Source organism: Lepidochelys olivacea, assembly GCF_965140295.1.
Source record: "Lepidochelys olivacea isolate rLepOli2 genome assembly, chromosome: 14".
Classification (NCBI taxonomy): domain Eukaryota; kingdom Metazoa; phylum Chordata; order Testudines; family Cheloniidae; genus Lepidochelys; species Lepidochelys olivacea.
The window spans coordinates 4,240,951-4,262,464 of NC_140424.1; the positions used below are offsets into that span (position 1 = coordinate 4,240,951).

Below are 21,514 nucleotides of genomic sequence, written 5' to 3' on the forward strand. Positions count from 1 at the left end.
TCTTCCATGCTTAACTCTTGCCCTATGGCCAATATGAACATAGCCTGCATCAAGGAAGCAAGAAGAACTGGGCTTGGGAAGGGCAGTGGAGATGCTCCATCCCCTGAGCCACCAGGCGATGGGTTGTGTTCCTTCTGAGATGCTTGTCATCTGTGAGTGGGAGGGGAACAAGGCCCCCCTGCCCACCAGCTGATTGCCTCTGGTGTGGAAGGAAGAGCGGCAGGAGTGGGGAAGTGTCTATCCCACCTTTCCAATGAGTAGAAAGGTTGCTATGGCAGCAGTGGTTGCTGGAATCAATATACTGGCAAAAAACCCCTTTTTAGTTGCCTCTGGTATGTTGCATCTTCTGTGCCATCGTCTGAGTCCCATCAAGGTTTGTTTCTGAAGCCTCTGAGTTAACAGAAGCCTGGGAGCTGGGGGATGCTTTGCCACATAAATACAGCCTAGCCTTTGTACTGGGTCTTCATTCACAAAGGAGGCAGGCTTGGTAGTCTTGGACCAGTTGCCGTTACCCCTTTTAGCATAACACCCCAAGAGAAGGGCTAAGGAGCAAGGTTTGGGCTGGGCTTTGGTGATGGAGGCTGAACGGGGGCAAGGATTTAGGGACACAGCAATCTTGCCATCTGTCCTGGTGAGACTGCAGCCCCAAATGGGGTGGGTGGGGAAATCTGGCAAGAATAGCTGATCACATATGAGGTCTCTTTCATCTTGAAATCCTGTGTGATCTGAGTGAGAAGGGTCAAGCTGAACTTCATTACCTTATTGTAAGTGTCTTCTGTTTAGTAAAGCTAAACGTGGATTTGTCAAATCGGGTCAACCGAATATCCTTCTTTGACAGAGTAAGAAGTCTTGTGGATAGGGGAGAAACAGTAGATGTGATATATCTCGACTTCAGGAAGGCTGTTGATACTGTCTCACATGACTTCCTCATAAGCAAACTAGGGATCTATAGCCTACATGAATCTACTATTGCACAGTTGATTGGAAAATGGTACTCAAAGTAGTTCTCAGTGTCTCACTGTCAAGTTGGAAGGACATATCAAGTGGGGTCCCACAGGGATCTGTCCTGGGTCCAATTCTATTCAATGTCTACAGAAATGATTTGGATAATATCAGAGAGATTACACTTTTTGCGGATGATACCAAGCTTGCAGGGTTGCTGGTGGGGGAAGGGGGTTGCCAGAACTTTTGAGGACAGGCTTAGAATTCAAAATTATCTTAACAAATTGGAGAAATGGTCTGAAATAAATAGGATAAAATTCAGTAAAGACAAAGGCAAAATACTCTCCTTGGAAGGAATAATCAATTCCTTAAATATAAAATGGGAAACGACTGCCTACGAAGGAGTACTGCAGAAGAGGATCTGGGAGTTATAGTGGATCCCAAACTAACAATGTAATACTGTTGCAAAAAAAAAATATTCTGGGGTGTGTTAGCAGAAATATTGTTAGCAAGACATGGGAAGTAATTCTTCCAGTCTACTCAGCACTGATAAGGCCTCAACTGGAGAATTGTGTCCATCGGGAAAGACATGGACAAACTGGAGAAAATTCAGAGGAGAGCAACAAAATGATTAGAGGTCTAGAAAATATGACCTATGAGGAATGATTGAAAAAACTGGATTTGTTTAGTTTGGAGAAGAGAAGCCTGAGTGGGGACATAAGTCTTCAAGAGGAGGGTGATAAAATTGTTCTTGTTATCCACAGAGGACAGGACAAGAAGCAATGGGCTTAAATTGCAGCAAGGGAGATTTAGGTTAGCTATTAGGAAACCCTTCCTAACTGTCGGGGTAGTTAAGCACTGGAACAAATTAGCTAGGGAGGTTGAGGAATCTCTGTCATTGGAGGTTTCTAAGAACAGGTTGGGCAAATATCTGTCAAAGATGTCTAGATAATTGGATTGGGCTAGGTGACCTATTGAGGTCCCTTCCAGTCCTATATTTTTATGATTTCTCTGAAACTCCAGGAAGGGGGTGAATGTCACCTCTATGTAGCGTGTGGGCTGTGTCTGTGGACTGGGTTTCCTGCTCATGTTACGCTCACAGGCCAGGGTGATGTTTAACAAGGAACATTTTGTTAAAACTTCCGTAAGGCTGTGTCTTCATGGCAAAACAAAGACAGTGTCTGTTTACCTAGAGAGAGGAAGGATGGTACAGTGGTCTGGGCACTAGCCTAGGACCTGGGAGCCCTGGGATCAAGTCCCTGCTCTGTCGCTGATGTCCTGTGTGACCTGTGGTAAGTCACTTAGTCTCTCTGGGCCTTGGTTCCCCATCTGTACAATGGGGATAATAGCATGGCCCTGCCTCACAGGGGTGAAGTGAGGATAAATACATTGAAGATTGTGAGGTGCCCAGATGCTGCTCTAATGGGGGGCATATAAGTTGGCCAGAGAGAGCCAGCTCAGTGTAAAATCCTAGTTGAGACAAGGCATGGAAGCTTTTACCTCGAAATACCAGGTCGAGGTGAACCCCAGGTAGGAGGTATTGAGTTGAATAAAACCTTAAATTCTCAGGTAATCACAGGTGTCCAGGAGCTGGGGCTTTAACTGTGAGACCTGAGAAAATCATAAAAGTCGGCAGCACTGCAGTGGCTTTTCTGGAGGAGGGATACTCTTCTGTGAAAACCTGGAAGATAGAAGTCGATTGGCTTGGCTTCCACCGCGTTGTCCAATCTTAGTTAGTTTGCAGTTATTTTTAAATGAATAGGGGTTGGAGGGGGACTTGTCTAGAAACCGCTTTCTGATCCGTGCTATGCCCTGTAAGCTGCAATGAATAGTATTTAAAATATGAATCCATTTAATTTAACTCCCATCTTTCAGCTTGCCTAGTCTTTACAGAGGCATTGATAGGAGATGAGAGAAATTTTTGATGGGATATGGTAGGCTGTTCCACTTTCAAGTCTATCCTTTGAACTTAAAGCGTTCACGGTATTTGCATCTTTTTCATGCAAATTAACCAAACGTCGCAACCCTGGGTTTCCATGGGTACGTCTCTGCAGCCCATGACAGTGAGCCTCCCAATCTGGGTCGACAGACTCAGGCTTGTGGGGCTCACATGACCCTGCTAAAAATGCTGTGTAGATCGTGCTTTGACGATGCAATTTGGGCCAAAGCCGAAGCGCCAGCTGGATCTGCAATGTCTACACAGCTGATCTGAGCGCAGTAGCACAAGCCAACTCTGTTGATCCAGCCATGGGCTGTGTTTGACTTACCCTGACTGGCCCTGTGTACGTAGATTGGCTTGGCTGTGGTGGCCAGCTGGTCCTCTCCCTCCACATCCAATGCTGATTTTGGCCGAATGGTTTTACAATGAAAATAGACATCTTAGGGCAAGAAATGGGTCACCAAAGTCAGCGTGACATGATGGAGGCTAGTTTGAGAGCCAACAAAATAATTTGGAAGATCCTTATTTTCCTGTTGCCATGGAAACAAGGGGTCTTATGCAAGAACTACTTTCTAGTTTCAGATCCAGACCATGAAAATGCAGGGCTGGCCTTCTCAAAAGTGTCTATAATAATTCTCTTGCGAGTTACTTTGCAGCAGCATGTAAACAAAGCAGAGTCCACCGACTACTTTAATTTAAAAACAGCCAACCCAAACCTAGGGAAGCTTGGGTTAGTATCGCTGTCTGTAAACATAAATGGGAAAATGCTCTTTTTGCGTGCTCTTAATGCCAGGTGTTCTCTGTGGAGCCTCCTGCCTTCACAGATTTTTTTTTGTTTTTTTTACTGAAACACTTGACTGCTTTTTTAAAAATGATTTTGAGCCAGAGTCTCTCTTCTCCTTGATCCTTTCGCTTCAAAAGAAAAATCTCTTTGATTTTTTTTTAATTCCTGTATATATTGTCCTCATCTGAGACTTTAGTGTCACAGCTGTTAGATAAATGACAGCAAAGCATCTCCTTCCAGGTACAGTCACTGTCTCTTACATCCCATCATGCCTTCCTTTAATCTGTATAGTGATCAGAATAGAGGACTGGCACTCCCATGGCTGGCTTCTGTTCCCAGCTCTTTCACTGTCTTACTGTAAAAGGAACAGGAGGACTTGTGGCACCTTAGAGAATGGGTTAGTCTCTAAGGTGCCACGGGTACTCCTGTTCTTTTTGCGGATACAGACTAACACGGCTGCTCCTCTGAAACCTGTTTTACTGTGTGGCTTTGTTCCCAGCCAGATTAAAAATCTGTATTTCTATCCCCCTGCCTGCTAATGGAGAATACTAGATTCCTGGATTTCTGAGCCAAGAAGGGGCCGTTATGATCATCTTGTTTGATCTCCTGGATTACCCGGAGAGAGAATTCTATCCAGTGACTTCTGCTCTGAGACCCTGGACTGGAGGGTGGTGTGCAATCACAGTTTTTTACTATACAACAAATGGCGGATGGAATCAGAGCTTTATTTGTAGGTTGCTGGGGCTCATCATGTCTTCTGTCATGGCATGCACCATGCACCATGCCTGTGAGGTCACGCCGGTGGCGGTGGAGCCATGTACTCTGAAAAATGGCATCCCCCGGGAGGCATGACCTTGCACACACTGTGTGCGCGAGGGCACGCTTGTGGGGGCAGAGCAATGTGCCACGCTTGAGCTCTGTGTTTACAAATTTAAGCACTGGATGGCATGTTATGTCAGCCAACCAGATTGCTGGATAAAGCTCAAACAAATAAAACTGGAGCCATAAGAAGCAGAAAATGTTGCTGATGCATTTTGATGGCTAAGTTGCTCCTGGCTTCACAGGCAGAAGCTCTGCTCTCTGAGCCTAGCAGAATGGGGCAGGTCAGTAAGATAGCATTAGGAAGCTGTTGTTCTGCATCATTGACTCCTAGCAAATGGGTTAATTGAGTCTGCCTCAGTCATTACGTAGGATAGAAAAAAGGTCATTCCAATAGGACATTGTCAAGATGATGATTTCTTCCTTCTCAAATAAAGTTAGTGTTCTGTGCAGGATTTGAACTTAGGGTTAGTGGCAATTTAAGGTTTTGTTTAAAGCTAGACAACCCCCCCCCCCAAAAAAATAAAAAAACCCAAACCCAACCTCAGACAGGGGAATGGAAATCTCTCACCTGTGCAAGAGAGAAACACCTATGGAAGTCAGGAAGGAATGCCCCATATATATGGGTGGATGAGGGTGGGTTTTATATATAATATATAATATCTACGCTGTATAGATGAGTTTTTCCAAGCTCTGTGTAGCTCAGAAACATTTTTCTTTTACCGTGCCGACTTCTGTTGTGTGAGAGATATTACCTCCCCAACTTGTGTCTCTGATATCCTGGGACCAAGACGGCTATAACAAGACTCCTAAAAGATGAACACTTAGTAAGCTGTATGGAATTCAGTCGCTCTGTCTCAGAATGAGGAAGAGTTGGGTGGTGGTTCCCAGAATTTGAACCAGTGATTCCTTGTTTTCCAGATATTTCAAATCCAAGGCCATCTTTCTGAGATAAATGGAGGGGCAGAGATTGTTAGGGCCACGTTTTCATACCTGGAAGCCCACTTGGGAGCCCCTATCACTATTTAGGCCCCTTGTGATCCATTTTAGGCACTCAGGGTTGGAACTTTTAGCCCCTCCGTGACTTACCCAAGGCTCATAGAGTGAGTCAGTGGCTGAGCTAGTGGAATGATCTTGCAGTCCTGATTCTGTTCCTTTAACGTAATCCGTAAGCTCCCTGCCTCCCGTGATGGGACAGAACCCTGGTCTATAGTACAGATGTATGTTGTTATAACTATATCGTGCAGGGGTGTGGAAAATCCACTCCACTGAGTGACGTTGTTATACCCACATAACTCCCCAGTGTAGACAGCCCTATGTCCATGGGAGGGGAGGTGACGTATGCTGACCAGAGAAGCTCCCCTGCCGGCATAGGTAGCGTCTTCACTAAGTACTGCAGGAGCACAGCTGCAGCATGGTAAGTGTGGACAAGCCCTTAGAAAGGTCACGCTGTGCCCAGGTGCTGCCCTTCCCAGGAAAGGGTTCGCACCAAAACTCATGCCGCTTGAGCTTTGTCACTCATTTTTATCAATTCTTGCTGGTCTCTTTTGTGGCTCAAAGGACCCAGTTAAACAGATCTGATTTCTCCCGTTGCTGTTGCCATCAGACCCACCGTCCAGATCAGCAGGATTCAAAGCCATGTTTGTTAGGTGATAATGTATACTGGTTACATTATACTGTTAAGTCTAATGGACACTGGTTACTATAGAATTATTCAGTATTTACCATAGGAGTGCGTTGCCTCATGCCAGTTCATTAGCGTCTGGCGTTAATTCATTTTTGGGTTATCTCGGTATAACTTTCAGAATGAAGTTTTTAACCTTCGTTCCTCTTTAGCGGCATTCGTGTGTGTGTGCGCGCGCAGGAGAGAACATCTGATTTATTGCTACAGCTCAAAGAATTGTGGATCTGTGAAGCAGAGAATTTTAAGCTCACATCGCTGAGTGGAGTAGAATCGGAACTAGTTCTGCCTCTTCCCAGCCACTGAGGAACAAGGTGGATGAATGGTTAGGGTGCTAGCCTGGGACTCAGCAGTCCTGGGTTCAATTCACCGATTACCTCTGCACCCCTGCACAAGGCCTCACGGGTCCCCTCTGTCACAAAGGGAACAGTACTCCCTTCCCGACCTCAGGGGGGCGCTGTGGGGATAAATGCATTAAAGACTGTGAGGTGCACAGACACTGTGGTAGTGGGGGCCAGATATGTTGCTAAGATGGACCCGGGCAGTACACGGAAGCTGGGGGTGTTTTACTCCCCAAGCAAAGATGCAGAGGTTTCTTAACAGGTAACACAAGACTTTGCTAACTTACAAATATAATGAACACTGGTTACTATACAATTATTCAGTATTACCCTTCAAGGATAAATATTGGGGGTGCCTGGCTTGGCCAAAAAACCCTGTGGTAGCAAACATGTTTACAAATGAGTGCTGTCGAGCAACCCTATGAAAACAAACCAGCTGGAACAAATGTGTGTGCGTGCGAGCGAGCGAGAGAGAGACAGAATTCATTGACACTGCTTCTCCTGCAGGGTGAGATCTTATATGCAGCTCGGTCATAAAGAAACTCAGAGAGATTGCAGTGTTGCCACCATCAAATGATCATAATTAAATGTGATACCTGTATTAATTATGCTAGCTAGGATTGGGGGAGGGAATGGGCCTCTTAATTAGGGGTTTGATTTAACATCTGAGTCATTCAGAGTCCTTAGATATCCCCAGACGTATGCGAGGTAGTATTATTGTTCAGTCATATTATAATAGACCTTAGAGAGATCTTTTTAATCTTCAGAACATTTTACGAGCATTACTTACTCCTCACAACACCACTGTGTGTTAGTTTAGTACTGTTATCCTGATTTTACAGATGGGAAAACCGAGGCAAAGACACCAAGACTTGCCCAGGGTCAGAACTGGGTTGTGACTCATGGATTCCTGGTTCTCAGTTCTGTGCTCAGACCACTAGATCTTGCACCTCGGGTTTACAATGTGTCCGGTATAAGGGCTTTACCACAGGAGTGCGTTGCCTCATGCCAGGTGTGCGGCGCACCAAAGGAGAGAGAGAGAGATTTATTTATTCCTGAGGGCATTCTGTGCCAAAAATTTAAAAATTCTGCACTGAAAATTTTAAAATTCTGCAAGTTTTATTTGTCAATAAATAAATAGAGAGGCTCCAGTTTGGCAGTGGGGAGCACAGGCCACTGGCTGCATGAAGCGGGGAGATCACCCTGCAGCCGCCCGCACCCAGGACACGGACTCAGCGGTGAGGCTGCACCCAACCCTGACACAGCACAAGGCCTTGGCCTGCCCCAGAAACACCTTGGGGCTCTGTCTCTCTGTGCCAGGCACACCAGGTGTGGGGCAGGCAGGATCCAGGTGTGGGGTGAGAGGGTTCTGTGTGGGACAATCTGGGGGCAGGCAGCTCAGTAGGGGGTGGGGGGATCTGGATGCACAGAGGCTCGTTGGGGGGGTTCCAGGGGCAGGGGCAATGGAGGAGCTTCCAGGTGAAGGGACTCAGCGGAGGGGTCTGGGAGTGGGGTTCTCAGCGGGGGATTCTGAGTGCTGGGCGAGTGGGGCTTGGTGGGGTGGGGGTCTGAGTGCAGTTAGTTGGGGGTCGGGGTGTGGGTGTCTGGATGTGGGGGCTCAGGGTGGTGTGGGGGGCTCATCAAGATGGGGGGGGGTTAAGTGCAGGAGGCTCAGTGGGGGATGGTTTGAAGTGTAGGGGTGGGGGTCCGGAGGCAGGGGGTCTGGGTGCAGGGAGACTCCAGATGCAGGGTTGAGGTTCAGTGGGGTTTGGGTATGGAGAGCTAGGGGTTTTCTGGATGTACCGGTTGAGGCTTGGCAGGGGTGTCTTGGTACGGGAGGTCTGGATGCACAGGGATTGGTTGAATAGGGGAGCAGGTCCCCATACAGTGACCCCTCCCCCCACAGCTGAGGAGTGATGGGGGCAGGGAGGATGCTCAGCTTCCTGCAGCTGGTGGAGGTTTCTGGGGGTGGGTCTGACACAGCCCCAGCCACTTGTTGCAGAGGAAGAGGAAGTCCCATCCTCTTCTGCCTCCAGCCCAGCCAGGATAGAAGCTGATCCCAGCTCAGGGTAGGAGCCCCGGCTGGGATGTCACCAGCCCCGTTGTGATTTACCTCTCCGCCACCTCCTCTGGGTGCCTGACACGATGTACCTGTGCTGTTAGGGGATGGTGCGTGACTGCTCGTGCAGCTTCCCTTTGCTTCCCTGTCAGTAAGTCATTTTTCTGAGGGGAAGTAAAGAAGTCTGCAGGGGACATGAATTCTGCACATGTGCAGTGATGCAGAATTGTCACAAGAGTAATATTTGTACTCTTTGCCTGGTGCCGTGCTGCAGTGGGAGGAGCTGTGATTCTCTTGTAGAGTGTGGTTCGAAGAGCGTCTGTGTGAAAATGCCACCATCTGTCTGTACTGGTCTGCTTCCTGTGCATGCCTAGGTTCAGTCCTGCTTATTTTATTGAGGAAAAAGCAGTTGTTTACTTCTCCTTACTTCTGGTCGCCCTGCAGAGCCAGCACTGCTACGGCAGATCGAGCAGGGCACCCTTCCTGAGTGCCACACCATCTGCAGAATTGCTCACTAACTTCTGGTTACAGCATCTTTACCTTGAGGGGGACGTCTCTATTGCGCCCTAATTAGATGAGTGATCCTGGGATGAGGTTGCAGGCTCTGGACATTAGACAGAACATCCTTTTACTTGTAAATGGGGCATAATTTGATCCGGAGTGCCTGAGAGGAGATAAACATGGAACCGCACCTGAAACTCTGTTTCCAGGCTCTAATCACAAGTTGAAGTCATGGCACGATGCAATGTGTCCTGTATGGCTTTATCTAGAGTTCTCCCATGTTTGCTGTGAGCCTGGCATGCGTGTAAGATCAAAGTGCTCTGAGCTCATAAAGGTGGCGAGAGGTAGATGGCTTGAAATCAGGTCCTTCATCACTCCCATTGAAGTTAATGCATAGACTCCCATTGACTTGCACGAGCTTTGGGTCAGACCGAATGTGCGTGTACACTGAGGGTCCACCCACCTGTTCCGTGAAATGGCGCTTGCCAGGCTCACTTGTGAACATCTACACTGCAGTGGTACTCCATGCCCCATACCCACGTAGCAAGCTACCACCAGTCAGTTGTTAGGTTTTTCTGTGTAGTGATCCTTCAGCGTCGTAACTATCACGATGTTTGCTGTTTTGAAACCTTCCTTCTGGATAAGGAACTAGGTTGAAAGCCTCTCTCTGCAAAACCATGGCAATTCAAAAAGGCTTGTAGGTGTTCCTGTTGTTTAGTGCAGGATTAATCCATGATCCTGGGTTAATGCATGATAAGGACAAAACATCTTGATGCGTAAAACCATGCAAGCCCAAGAGAGAGGCAAAATCACGTTGCTTAGGCTAAATAAGCACTTTCTTGGCAACAGCTGAGGTGGTTCTTTTGCGTCATTTTTCTCCTGAAGCTCTGATGAAAGGTGCCAAATTGACAGCATGGAGCCTGAAGTCCTTTCTGTTTAGCCGCACAACAAGTAGGCTGCCCCAGTGCAAGCTGCTCCTCTGCCAGTGAACGTGTATGTAGCTTGACCTGCAGCATCTCCTGCTCTTCCAGTCCTGGCGTACAGGCTACCAATTCCACCAAACTCACAGAATTCTAAAAATCGGAGATGCGGAGAAAGTTGTCATTGCAGGACGTCTACTACAGCTTTGTCCTATCTGCTCGTAAACCACCCAAGCGGTGGTGTTTGCTCCCTTTCCCTTGGGAACCTATTCTGTTCGCAAGTAGACCCTTTGCGGTTAGGAATTTTATCCTGGCATTCAACCTAAATTTTCCTTTTCTTTTAATTATACACTCCGAAGACTTTCTCCATGTCATGGGTGCTTACAAGATGGTGCAGTGATACTGATCAGTGCCGCCTTTTTCTTGTTGTGTCTAGGAATTGGTTTCTCAGGTGTTGTCTCACTGGCAATCCAGCATGCATTAGAAAGCTGGCATCAGGGGACAGCTTGGAGCCAGGTTTGGGAAATGAAGCTAGGATAGTACATAAAGAATTGAAAATGAATTCACCACAAAAGCCGCCAAACCTGGCATAATTTGTATTTAATAACTTATGTTCCCCTTGGTGGTGGTGTTGACGTGCCAAGCACATCTTTGGTTTATGAGAAGTCACACCATCTCTTGAAGCTGGAGGGAGTGATTGCGGTCTTCCATTCAGGCTAAATGAGGGAACACTTAAATGCTCCTGCGTTTAGTGATAGCAATGGAAAAATACCACTGAAGGATTAGACTGCATGTAAGCCTGGGCAGTGGATGGGTCATGTGGCCCAAGGAGTTCCTGCGGGTCTGAGGATGCAGGAACAGGGGATTGATTTGATTGCAGCTATGTGTGTCTGAATGAAACAGAAGTAGCAGAAACACCCTAGAAGCAGACAGAGAAGCTGCAAGAAAGCCAGAGAAGCCCCGGGGGCGAAGCTGAGAGAGAGCTGTTGGGCACAAGGCTGGCTGAAAGAGGCTTAGAACTGTGAGCAAAGAAGCTGGTGTTGGATTTTTCCCATGTTCCAGGACACAGGCTTTTGCACGTTCTTTATAGATAAACAGGACTGCATTGAGGAAATGTCTCACCATCATCCATTTCTCCTCCAAATGGAAATAGCCAGTTTTCAGGGTCTTGCAGGTTAACTGCTCTGGCCAAAAGGAGTAACAATAATGAAAGACGTGGGATTGTGTTAGAAGCACCTGTTCAGCCCAGACAGATTAGCGATGGCATGTTTTAGGGCAATGCTGCTCAGTCCTCAGCAGAACTGACTGTGAATTCATGACTCAGCCTGATCTTCCCCCTTGGGAGCTGGTTGGAGAAGCAGCTCCATTTGTGAGCGCAGAGGGATGCTATGGTGGTCCTCTCTAATCTCAGGGTTGGAGATTTCTGATTGCACCTTATTTTTTTCTCCTCTTTCTCCCCCCCAACCCTCTGGAACTTACTGCAGATGTGAGCCTCCAGCCCTGTGAAATGGAAGGTGTTCTGGGGAAGTAGCTACCCGCAGATGCACATGGAATTTCACCACCCAATATTGTAGACTTTCAGCTCTTCACAGTAGAGACCAGCACTGGGGAATGAATAGCATAATATATAGCGATGAACTGTTACAGTAAAGAGCAATGCATCTTGGTGTCTGAGCTGTCCTGGGGTCCAGAGATCCTTAATGTAACACTCTGGCAAGTAGATTAATCAAGGAACTTAACAGCTAGAAGCCAAGTGTACAACCGTATACTTTTAAAAGCCCTAAGGGAAGTGGTCTTATTCTATGAATACTGAATCCATGTTGGGAAGCTACAGGATTCTCTCTCTCTGGCTGAAAAGGGAGCCAACTTCATGTGCATGGCACCACTTCCTGTGTGAGAAATAACCTCATGATGCCACTAAGGGGGAACAGGTGCTGCCGGGGTTGCTGTGTTGTCCTGTAGCTCAGAACGTGGCTGCTGCAGAGAGAGGAGCATCCGGTTGGTAAAACCAATCAATAGACGTGCAAGAGGAACCAGAAAGGGAAAGCTTCTTTTCTGAGTATGGGTTGCGGGGAATAATTCCCACTGAGCCCGGCTACAGTTCACCTGCAGGAAAAGAGAGAATGGTGGATGTTGGGGTGGTTCTGCCACTATCAAGGCAGTGTAGGTTTTTGAGAGGAGCAGATGTTACATCACCCATTTCGCCTTACAGGGAGCCATCTCTCAGGCAGGGCCATACTCTCCGCTGGAGGGCTGTTCAGTCTCGGTTTCCACCCAGCCTGTCAACCATTTGGAGAATGCAGGGATCCAGCATCAAGGAAGCACAAATTAATCTGCAGTCGCTTTTATCCTGTGCTTATAGGAAATGTTCCATTTTGCTTATTGCCTTTCTTTTTCCCTGCTCAGTTGATCTGGCTAATGAAAGAATCAGTCACTAAGTTCCCATTTGCCAGTACCTTTCCAGAGCTCTGCCAAGCATGGGAAAGACGGCCCAAGGTCGAGTAATTTTGTTACAAGAACCTGCCAGAATCCACCAGTTGCCGTGGTTTGAATTGTGGGAGGAAAACTGTGCACAAACACAGGTTCTTAAACTGAGTTTTTCAGGGTTTTCTCTCCATCTGATAAACATATGGAAACAGCATGATGCAAGCAAATATCACGGCTAAGCCGTGTTTATGGTGCTTTTTATTATTTGTATCATCAGTCCGGGAACCTCTCATGGGCCAGGATCCCGTTGTGCTAGGCGCTGTACAAACACAGAACAAAAAAAGACAGTACCTGCTTCACAGAGCTTCCACTAAACACAATAGGTAGATATAGACGGGAGGGTACAAGAAATGAGGAGGAGACACCGCTGGTCAGCATGACAGGTGATGTTCTCAGCACACCAGCAGCCAAACATTGTCAAGGATTTTGAAGGCTTGGTTGTTCTTTGCCTGGGAAGCTTTGAAACGCATGCTTTTTGTGGGCAGTGCGTTGTGCTCCCTTAGCTGGCCTAGGTGAAGCGCCCTTTGATGTCAGCGAAGTTGTGAGCAGTAAGCACCTCTATGTCAGACTGGTATTTTATGTAGGAGTCGTCATGCACCTTTACTCCGGGTACTTCAGAAGAACGCAAACCATGTAACGTATGACGTCTGAAGGGAAACATGAGCCAACGCTGCGCCGTCGCAGGCAAAGAGCGTGCGTACGAAAACAACCCACGTTAAAAAGATAGCTTAATACTAAGAGACTCCAGCTACCACGGAATGACTTATAGATATGGAGTGCTCAACTAGATGGGGATGGTATTTAGCTCTGAATGACAGAGTATTTTTTTCATTCCTATGGTATGTCCAATTTTTCCTGCTACCAAGGAGAATTCTCCGGTGGCAGAGGAAAATCTGATATTTAGATAAACACACACACACACTTTTGCTGGTGCTCCGAAAACATGTATTTGGCAGAGGAAACATTCTAAGCTAGTTCCTGAGATAGATGGCATGCATTTAGAAGGCTTGTCCCTCTTCTCTCCTGCATTTGTGGTAGCTGAGGTTCCCAACTTTCCTATAAAGATGATGCTGAATGTTCATTGCTGAGTGTGAAAAGGTTCCGGTGGACAGCTGACTGTATCACAAAAGCCTGAGAAGAGAGTCCAAGTTCTGAATGAGCCCTAGAGACGGAAGTAACCTCTTGACCCTTCAGTCTATTCCTCATGGGGAGGAGTATTGATGGGTCCATTCCAGCGAAGCTGATGTGGTCACTGTTTTTCTACCTGTATTAAATTCGCCTCCAGTTTGGGTTTGTTTAAACCGGATCTGTACTGCTCCTGTTGGACTGGGATTAAGTGAAACCCTGGTTATTTTAATTTAGGGTTTAGTTCTGCCAATGTCACTGAAACATCTGCTATATATTGGCAATAACAAAGTCCCTAATGGACTTCATGGAGTTTTTGGCTCCATCACCTGGTTGCCCTTGCTGGTAATCCAATGCCAGTAATGCTTGTTAGGTTAAAGGAAGTTCTGCTCAGAGCAGAATTTTTTTTTAAAGGGAAGGTAGGGATATGTGGTAGTTGATGCTGTGAATGTCATTCTAGTTATGGTGGGAAAGTGTTGTCAGATGACAAGGTTTTGCAGTATTTCCCAATGGCCATTGACTTTCGATGTATCTAATCGCCTTTGGAAATTTACTTTTCCATGTGGGTCTCCTTGTTGCTGAATTCTTTATCCCTGGCTTTCTTATGCTTTGGTCTGGTCTTTGTGATCTGCATTGCCCCAGGGAGGAATGCAACAATGCGGGTGGTCTTAGGCACAGGCGCTGACTTCAAAGTCGCTGGGCCCTGATCCAATTCATAAGAGCTCGAAATCCTTTCACGCTCTTAGCAAGGCTTTGCTCCTAAACCCTGATTATTGCATTTTTGTGTGTTTAACTGCTTCTGTTGTAATTTTTTAAAGGTACATGTGTTGTTTTCAGAGCTTTTGTAGCTGTGTTAGTCCCAGGATGTAAGAGAGACAAGGTGGGGGAGGTAATACCTTTTATGGGACCAACTTCTGTTGGTGAAAGAGAAGCTTTCAAACTACGGAGATCTTGTCACTTTCACCAGCAGAAGTTGGTCCCATAAAAGATACTCCCTCCCCCACCTTGTCTCTCAAAGGCTCATATGTTCTGTCGCGCATCTAATAGATTTGTATTGTAATGGCCTGTGAACACGCTTCATGTGAGCTGTCTAAGGCAGTAGAATGAACTTCTCTGTATTCTAGAAGACTGATACACCAGACAACATTTTCATGTGATTGCACAGGAGAAGCTGCCCCCTAACCTGCTTCAGTATTTTACACTGCAAAAGACTCGCAACAGCGGGTCTCAAAGCCTGGGTCCGTTGACTCGGGCTTACGCTATGGGGCTAAAAATATCAGTGTAGGCGTTTGGGCTCGGGCTGGAGCCTGAGCTCTGAAACCAGGCGAGGGAGGGGCATCCCCAAAACCAGAAAACTGGGATTGCTTATTTACCTGGGTTTTAAATTGTAATGATGTTTCTGTGCTTCCCCGTATCCTTCTGCCCTCACAGCTAAGTCCTGTATTTGTCTGGCCTCCAAGACCATCGTATCTGAGCACCTCCTCAACAGTGAAAATAGAAGCAGCCATCTTTTTCTCTCCCTTCCTTCCCAGCCTGTAGAAGTAGTAGCTTGGTTTTTTGAAGCATTTTAAAGAAGGAAGACTGGTTTTGCGTTGAACTCTGAACACAGTGAGGTTGATAGCACATTACTTTTTTCACTTAACCTTCCTTTGTGCCTGTTTGCTCTTCTCTAAAGTGCAGATGATCGTATTTAATTGCTTCACATGGGGGTTGCATAAATGAATATGTTTAAGGTGCTTTGATGTCCGCTATGGAAGCGGCTGAAGATCTGAAAAGTGGTGAGGTGTTATGTGGTCACTTTTTCAATATTGCAAAGAAATACTCGGCTCTGTGTGTGTGCACACCACGTGTATTTGGGTGCACGTGCATGTCATTATATCCATTCTATTTGCATCCAGGACGGACGGGCAGGAATTAGGAAGAATGGGGTGTGGAACTATTCAGGGCTCTGATACTGTGTGTGTTGCGGGAGGGAAGGTAGTTATGAATCTGGATGGTGATTAATTGAGAGACTTTCAGATTCTCTCTTCTCCCAGTTGTGAGTGGAATGAGCCTGTGGCCACTGCCAATTTCTGTTCTTCATTACCTTCCTAATTTTACACTTTGGTAGAACACCTGGTCCACGATACAGCTTCCATCCTCACTCTGCAGCTTCTCCACCCAGCAAACAGTTCCTCACATGCTATCTCTCGATCTGAATTCCCCATTATTTGTGTTCCTGTGTATATGTAATTTGTGTTTCTCTTCCATGAATTTCACCAGCAAGTTTCTTTCACTCCTTTTGACTGCCACTTCAGAGCATGGTAATTATTGCATTTTTCTTACCCGGTGTTTAGGCTCTTTCCATAATTTAATCACATCAGCACTTTGGCTACCTGAGTTCTGCCCTCTGGGAGATTCACTTCTGCTCCCCGTCACGCTCAGAAAGGTAACACCAGACTTGCAGCCATCCAAACCATCTCAATGGCTTCGTCAAGGACATAGCTCCGAGCCATTAATTGTCTTTAAAGTGGAAAACCCCAAACGGTTTTGCTGAGCCACCCACCCTGCTGTGTGACTATGAAACGGGGATGTAGCTACTAAGCCCTTTATCAGCTGCAGGTGCAAACTATTTGGAAGTAGCAGCATTCGATCAGCTCTCTGTTCACATCTTGTGTTGTCTGCATATATTCCAGGGGGGATATTCTTAAACACCTCGTGGAGGCTCTGTTGGCATTCTGCACAAGTGTACTATCTATCTGGCTTTGGTATTGTAATGTGCCCATCACATTAGTGTTGGATCTCAGATTGTAGTAACTCCATTTTATTCAGTGGAATTACCATACAACGGTATTATTCATCAGTGGGCACTTAAAGATTTATAACTCTGTAGCCTTCCAGCTAGGACCAGCTGATTGCTTTGGGGTTCTCTGGCCTTATCCTATATCTTTGCCCAAAATTCAAACCAAAGTTTTAGAGGTCCCAAGACCTCTGTTTCAATTTCTGCATTTTCAGCTTGGAGTGGGGAGAGGGTGAAATGGAAACGCCCAAATCTATGAAAGGAGCAGTTATGTTTTTCCAGCTGACTGGAAAGGTGAAAGACCACCATCATCATGAAAAGACTCTGCTCTTCTGAGACTTTGAGCTGCAGTTTTCAGACACTCAAAGTTCAGTTACGTTTCAGAGAAGTGTCCAGACTATTGGGAGCTTAATCAAAGTTCCACCATCTTGGATGTTGCATCAAGATGCTTGCCCAGTAGAAGTCAGCCATTTTGTCTCTGTCCGGGGTTGTGAAAAACCCCTCTTTTACTCCAGCGTCAAATTATATAAGCAAGTCCAATTTTATTTTTGTTTTTGCCGTCTCTCGCTTGGAGAGAAGCGATGGCAGACTGTCTGTTTAAAAGAATAAATAAAGTGAACTGCAAAGAAACAAAGTTACATTGCTCTGAAAATAATAAGAGAGAATAATTTTTGTTTTGAAAGAAGAAAAAGAATTGCTGGGGGCTGGGGGGGGGTTGGGGAGAGTTTTGTGAAGAAAATAGAAAAGGCAGGAAGTGAACTGAGAAGAACAGGCTAATTATTCAGGAGGTGCTGTAAGCATCACTTCTGAAGCTGGAACCAAAGGTACATAATGATGTCAAATTGCAGGCCTCCTGCACCTGTCTGAAGGTCTAACCACCCTTCTCTCCTATTAGACTGTGTGGCCACTCTAATTAGACAGCTTTGTGACTCCTGTAGGAAAGAAAATGCTCCTGCTAGAAGAGCTCCTAGCAGAGAGTTGAGAATTCGTGTGTTTCAGTAAGCTACCAATCAACCACACCGTGAATATGCTTCCTATCTCTGTGTTGCTGTATTGTGGACGCAACATGTTAGGATAGAGTAAGGTAAATGAAGTTAGCTTACCACAGATTTCTGTTCTACTACTTAAGGAAGCAAGTCTCTCTGAGCCATTGGTAACTCATAAAGAAATGTGCTCAGCAATGTTTTTGCCCGTGATTTGCAATGGGGCTTTGTTCCGTGTATGTGAGAGAGAGCGGGTGAGTTCTGATGATGATGATGAAAAATACGACACGGCTCTACGGAACCTGTCCAGCGCTCTTGTAGCTGTTGTAATCTGTAACATTTTGGACTCCGGGTGCAGAATACTGGATGGGGCCTGAGGGTCAGCATGTACAGCATTTGTCTGGCTGTATTTTCAAGGAGGAGGGAATGTGCTGGTGGTAAAGCCTCTTAATTCTCCGCTGAGAGCCTGACTGATTGATTTAGCATTTCTGTGGTGCACAGTGCCACAGTATCTGAGCACCTCATCTTAAATGTAAAAAGGAAAATAAATGACATGGGTTTAACAGCCATTCGAAGAATTATGGGAGCTAAATTGGAAGATCAACCCACGTCCCTGGTCTTGATTTCAGCACATTCATAGATTATGGACCAGAAGGGACCGTTGATTATCTAGTTTAGCAGAGGCTTGATCTATCTAGCTGCTTGACTGATCTGAGTTTTTAAACTTTCTCTCTCTTTCAGAAGGTCTAGCTGTTGGAGTTGGATTTGGGGCTGTTGGGAAGTCAGCATCTGCAACCTTTGAAAGCGCCAGGTAAGCGACATGGCTGTTTCTGATGCCGACGTTTAAAGCTTTATGCACGCTCTTGCCTCTCAGAAATATTATTCTCGATCTTGGAATGATGTGTGAAGGTTTATGGTGTGACTGGAGATGGGAGTATGGGTTAGTTTCAATTGGTCTGGAAAGCAGAAGAAATTCATACTGCTGTTGGACTTTTCTGTTGGCTGCAGTTGAAAAGTTTTTGTCAGCGATGCCCACTTTCTGAAAGAGCTTTCCACTCCTGCTCCACTGGGCAGACAAATAGAGCTGAGGAATTGATAAAAGAGGACAGTGAACCAATAGTATTTGCCTGTTTGGGGGTATGTCTACACTACAATTTAATTCCAGCGACTGGACTGTGTCAGTTGACTCTGGCTCCTGAGGCTCGGTGACCAGGCTGTAAAATAGCAGTGCAGGCATATGGGCTCAGATTACTCTGCAGCTTGCAGGATTGGGCCCTCAGAGAGATTCTTTCAGGGCAGATGTCATCCATTACGGAGGATAGGTCCATCAGTGGCTATTAGCCAGGATGGGCAGGGATGGTGTCCCTAGCCTCTGTTTGCCAGAAGCTGGGAATGAGCAACTGGGGATGGATCACTTGATGATTCCCTGTTCTGTTCGTTCCCCCTGGGGCACCTGGCACTGGCCACTGTCGGAAGACAGGATAGTGGGCTGGATGGACCTTTGGTCTGACCCAATCTGGCCGTTCTTATGTGCTGCACCATGCCTTCCTGAGCTGGTAGGAAGCAGAATCCCATGTTGGCTTGGAGACACCGCTATGTCATCGTGATTCTAGCCCTGACATAGGCCCAGACTTTCCAGTATCCATAGTCAGGTCATTTTAAACACATGGCATATTTTTGGAGTGGTGTTTGAGCACAGAAAAACTGAATCAGGGAAGGGTTTTAAAGAGCATCTGCCTCTCCAGTGCGCACACCTGAAGATGAGGAGTTGCCGAAGTGATGCTCCAATGCCCACTAAACGAGCACCTGAGTGACTCTGATGTTTGCCGTGGAGATGTTCAGCCATTGAACCATGTCGTAGCGCAGCACTCCTCGCCCCCAGCAGCCGCTGCTTTCCTTGGGCGTGTTAATGATTAATGTCAGAGATGAACAGGAGAGCTGTGTGCATCTCGGTGGGGGAGAAGCATCGATCTTCCAGGCGGCGCCAGCTTTTCCCTCTGCCCTTCGTTTAATAATATCATTTAGCTGCCTCAAATTTCCTTCAAGCCCTCATCAGCGTGTCTCCAGTGCGGAGGAGTTTGATTTGACATGGCTGAAATTCTGACGGCTCTTCCCACCCTGGGTGCCTTTCCCCAGCGTTTAGTCAGAAATGAATGCATCAGCTGTCAGTGGGACCTGCGTCCTGCTCTCCTCTCCTGAGGCCCTGCCAGGCCGGGGTGGAGGAGCTAGCAACTTCAGATTAATTAACCAAATGGACTGAAGGGCGGTCGTAGCAAGCGGCTCGCTTGTGTGGGCGTCGCTCTGTTGCACTGGGGACCTGGATGGGGGAGTCCCTCTGTAGTCTTCTCTGCTTCAGAAATGTGCAAAACGTTAAGCAGCTTGCCTAGGAGGAGCCTCTCGGCTTGCTTCCTTCAGTCTAGCTGGAAATTGGCTCCCCTGAGGAGTGACAACAAATCTGTTGAAATGTGAGCATTCTCCCCTCCAGGCTGCTCGCTGCTAAGGCCTTGCTCACGCTAGTCATCCTGCAGATGACCACCATTGCTGCCAGCTCAGGGCAGGTCTGCGTGGCAAGTTAGAAAACCCTAGCATGCAATCGGCATTCATGCTCTTATTGGTGGAGCAGCACCTGTGGGAAACTTTTAAAGGGAAGAAGAAAGTCTAAAATGTGTAGATAAGGTGTAGACCAGTAGGCAGATGCATGAGCTGGGGAATAAAACTGGAGTGTAAATGCTGGCCTAGTCCTTCTCCTCAGGCCCAGCTATATTAACTTAAAGAAGATTCCAAAGCAGGGTCAGAGTAACACAAACTACTCGCAACAGCCAGTGGAGACATGTCCAGCTTTCAGCAAGCAAGGAATGGGAGAGGACGTATCTTTCCCTTTAAGGGTATGTCTACATTGCCAAAAAACAAAATAAAAAGAACATGGCCACAAGTCCCAGAGCCCAAGTCTCCCACCTCAGCCTCCTGGAGCTCATGCTGTGGTGCTACAAGTTGTCATGTAGACGTTCCCCTAGGGCTCGGAGACCCAACCCCCTCCCCGGTTTTCAGAGCCCAAGCTGCAGTCTGAGCGGGAATGACTTTGCAGCTATTTTTAGTGCCATAGCACGAGCCTGAGTCAATTGAGCTGGCTCTGAGACTCGCTTCTGCAGGTCTTTTCTTGCAGTGTAGACATACCCTAGGACCCAGGACCCCAGAGGGGTGGCGCCTCGGAGCCTGAGTCAAGCCAGGACCCAGGATTCAAGCCCTATTGCTTTGGAGCGTCAATGCAGCCCCACTGGACTTGTGTTCTGGGAGTTCACCAAAAGTATCCCATTGGCCAACTTGCTTTGTCCTCTGGCCAGTCAAGTTTCCCCCACACTGCACCAGGAACAAAGAGCAAGACGAACCGTGTTTTGGGAGAGAGTCTGGGATAGGGGTGGCTGCATAATGCAGTGTAGATGCTGGAGCCCCAGGTTGGGACCCAGGGTTCAACAGTTCCTAACATGGGGTTACAAATGAGTGTAGACGCTCACGCCTAGGTTAACAAACCCAGGGTCTGCTACCTCAAGTTCCACGGCGGTGTAGACATACATCTCCCATCAGGTTCCCCTGCACACAGGGTTACCTGGATTGTCATCTTCTCAAGTTGAGCCAGGAGGATTCCTTTATATATGGTTCAGCAGGTAGTCTGATGATACTTAGTCCATTGACCCCTCTCCATCGTGTGTCCCATCTAGCACTACAACTCCCAGCAACCCCTGGTCTTAAAGGAGCGATGTCTCTGTAACAGATATGTTGGCTGCACCTATGCTGTTACAAAGGGCAAAGAGGTCATTGCTCTGCTATGTGATTACTGCTTCCCTCCTGTCAATAAACAGTGAGAGCCCCAATAGCTGTCTGTTCCCCAGCTACCCTTAAGACTGATCCTAAATTCTTCCTAAAAGCAAACGCTCGTGATGTGTGAAAATGGCCACTGGGGCACGTATAAAAAGCACATTTGCTTTGTTCACCTGCCGCTCCTGCTTCCTTCCTTGCTCCATTCTGACCAGCGGGCCTAAAGATTTGCTATGTGCTGCATCCAAGTTTGAACTCCGGTGAGACTAGCGACTTGACAGAGATTATGAGTGTGAGTGAGCGTAGCAGGTTGCAGAAGTGGCAGTAACTCTGCCGGATTT

General features: G+C 46.9%; 1 protein-coding gene across 3 annotated transcripts in view; it reads left to right on the top strand.

Annotated features, from left to right (window-relative positions):
* Positions 1-21,514, top strand: part of SLC39A11 (solute carrier family 39 member 11) — a 268,095-nt gene that overhangs the window by 181,331 nt on the left and 65,250 nt on the right. For all 3 annotated transcript variants that reach the window (XM_084648003.1, XM_084648005.1, XM_084648004.1), the window contains one exon: positions 18,102-18,171. In XM_084648003.1, the coding sequence (XP_084504129.1) occupies positions 18,102-18,171 (70 nt within the window). The remainder of the gene's footprint in view (positions 1-18,101; positions 18,172-21,514) is intronic.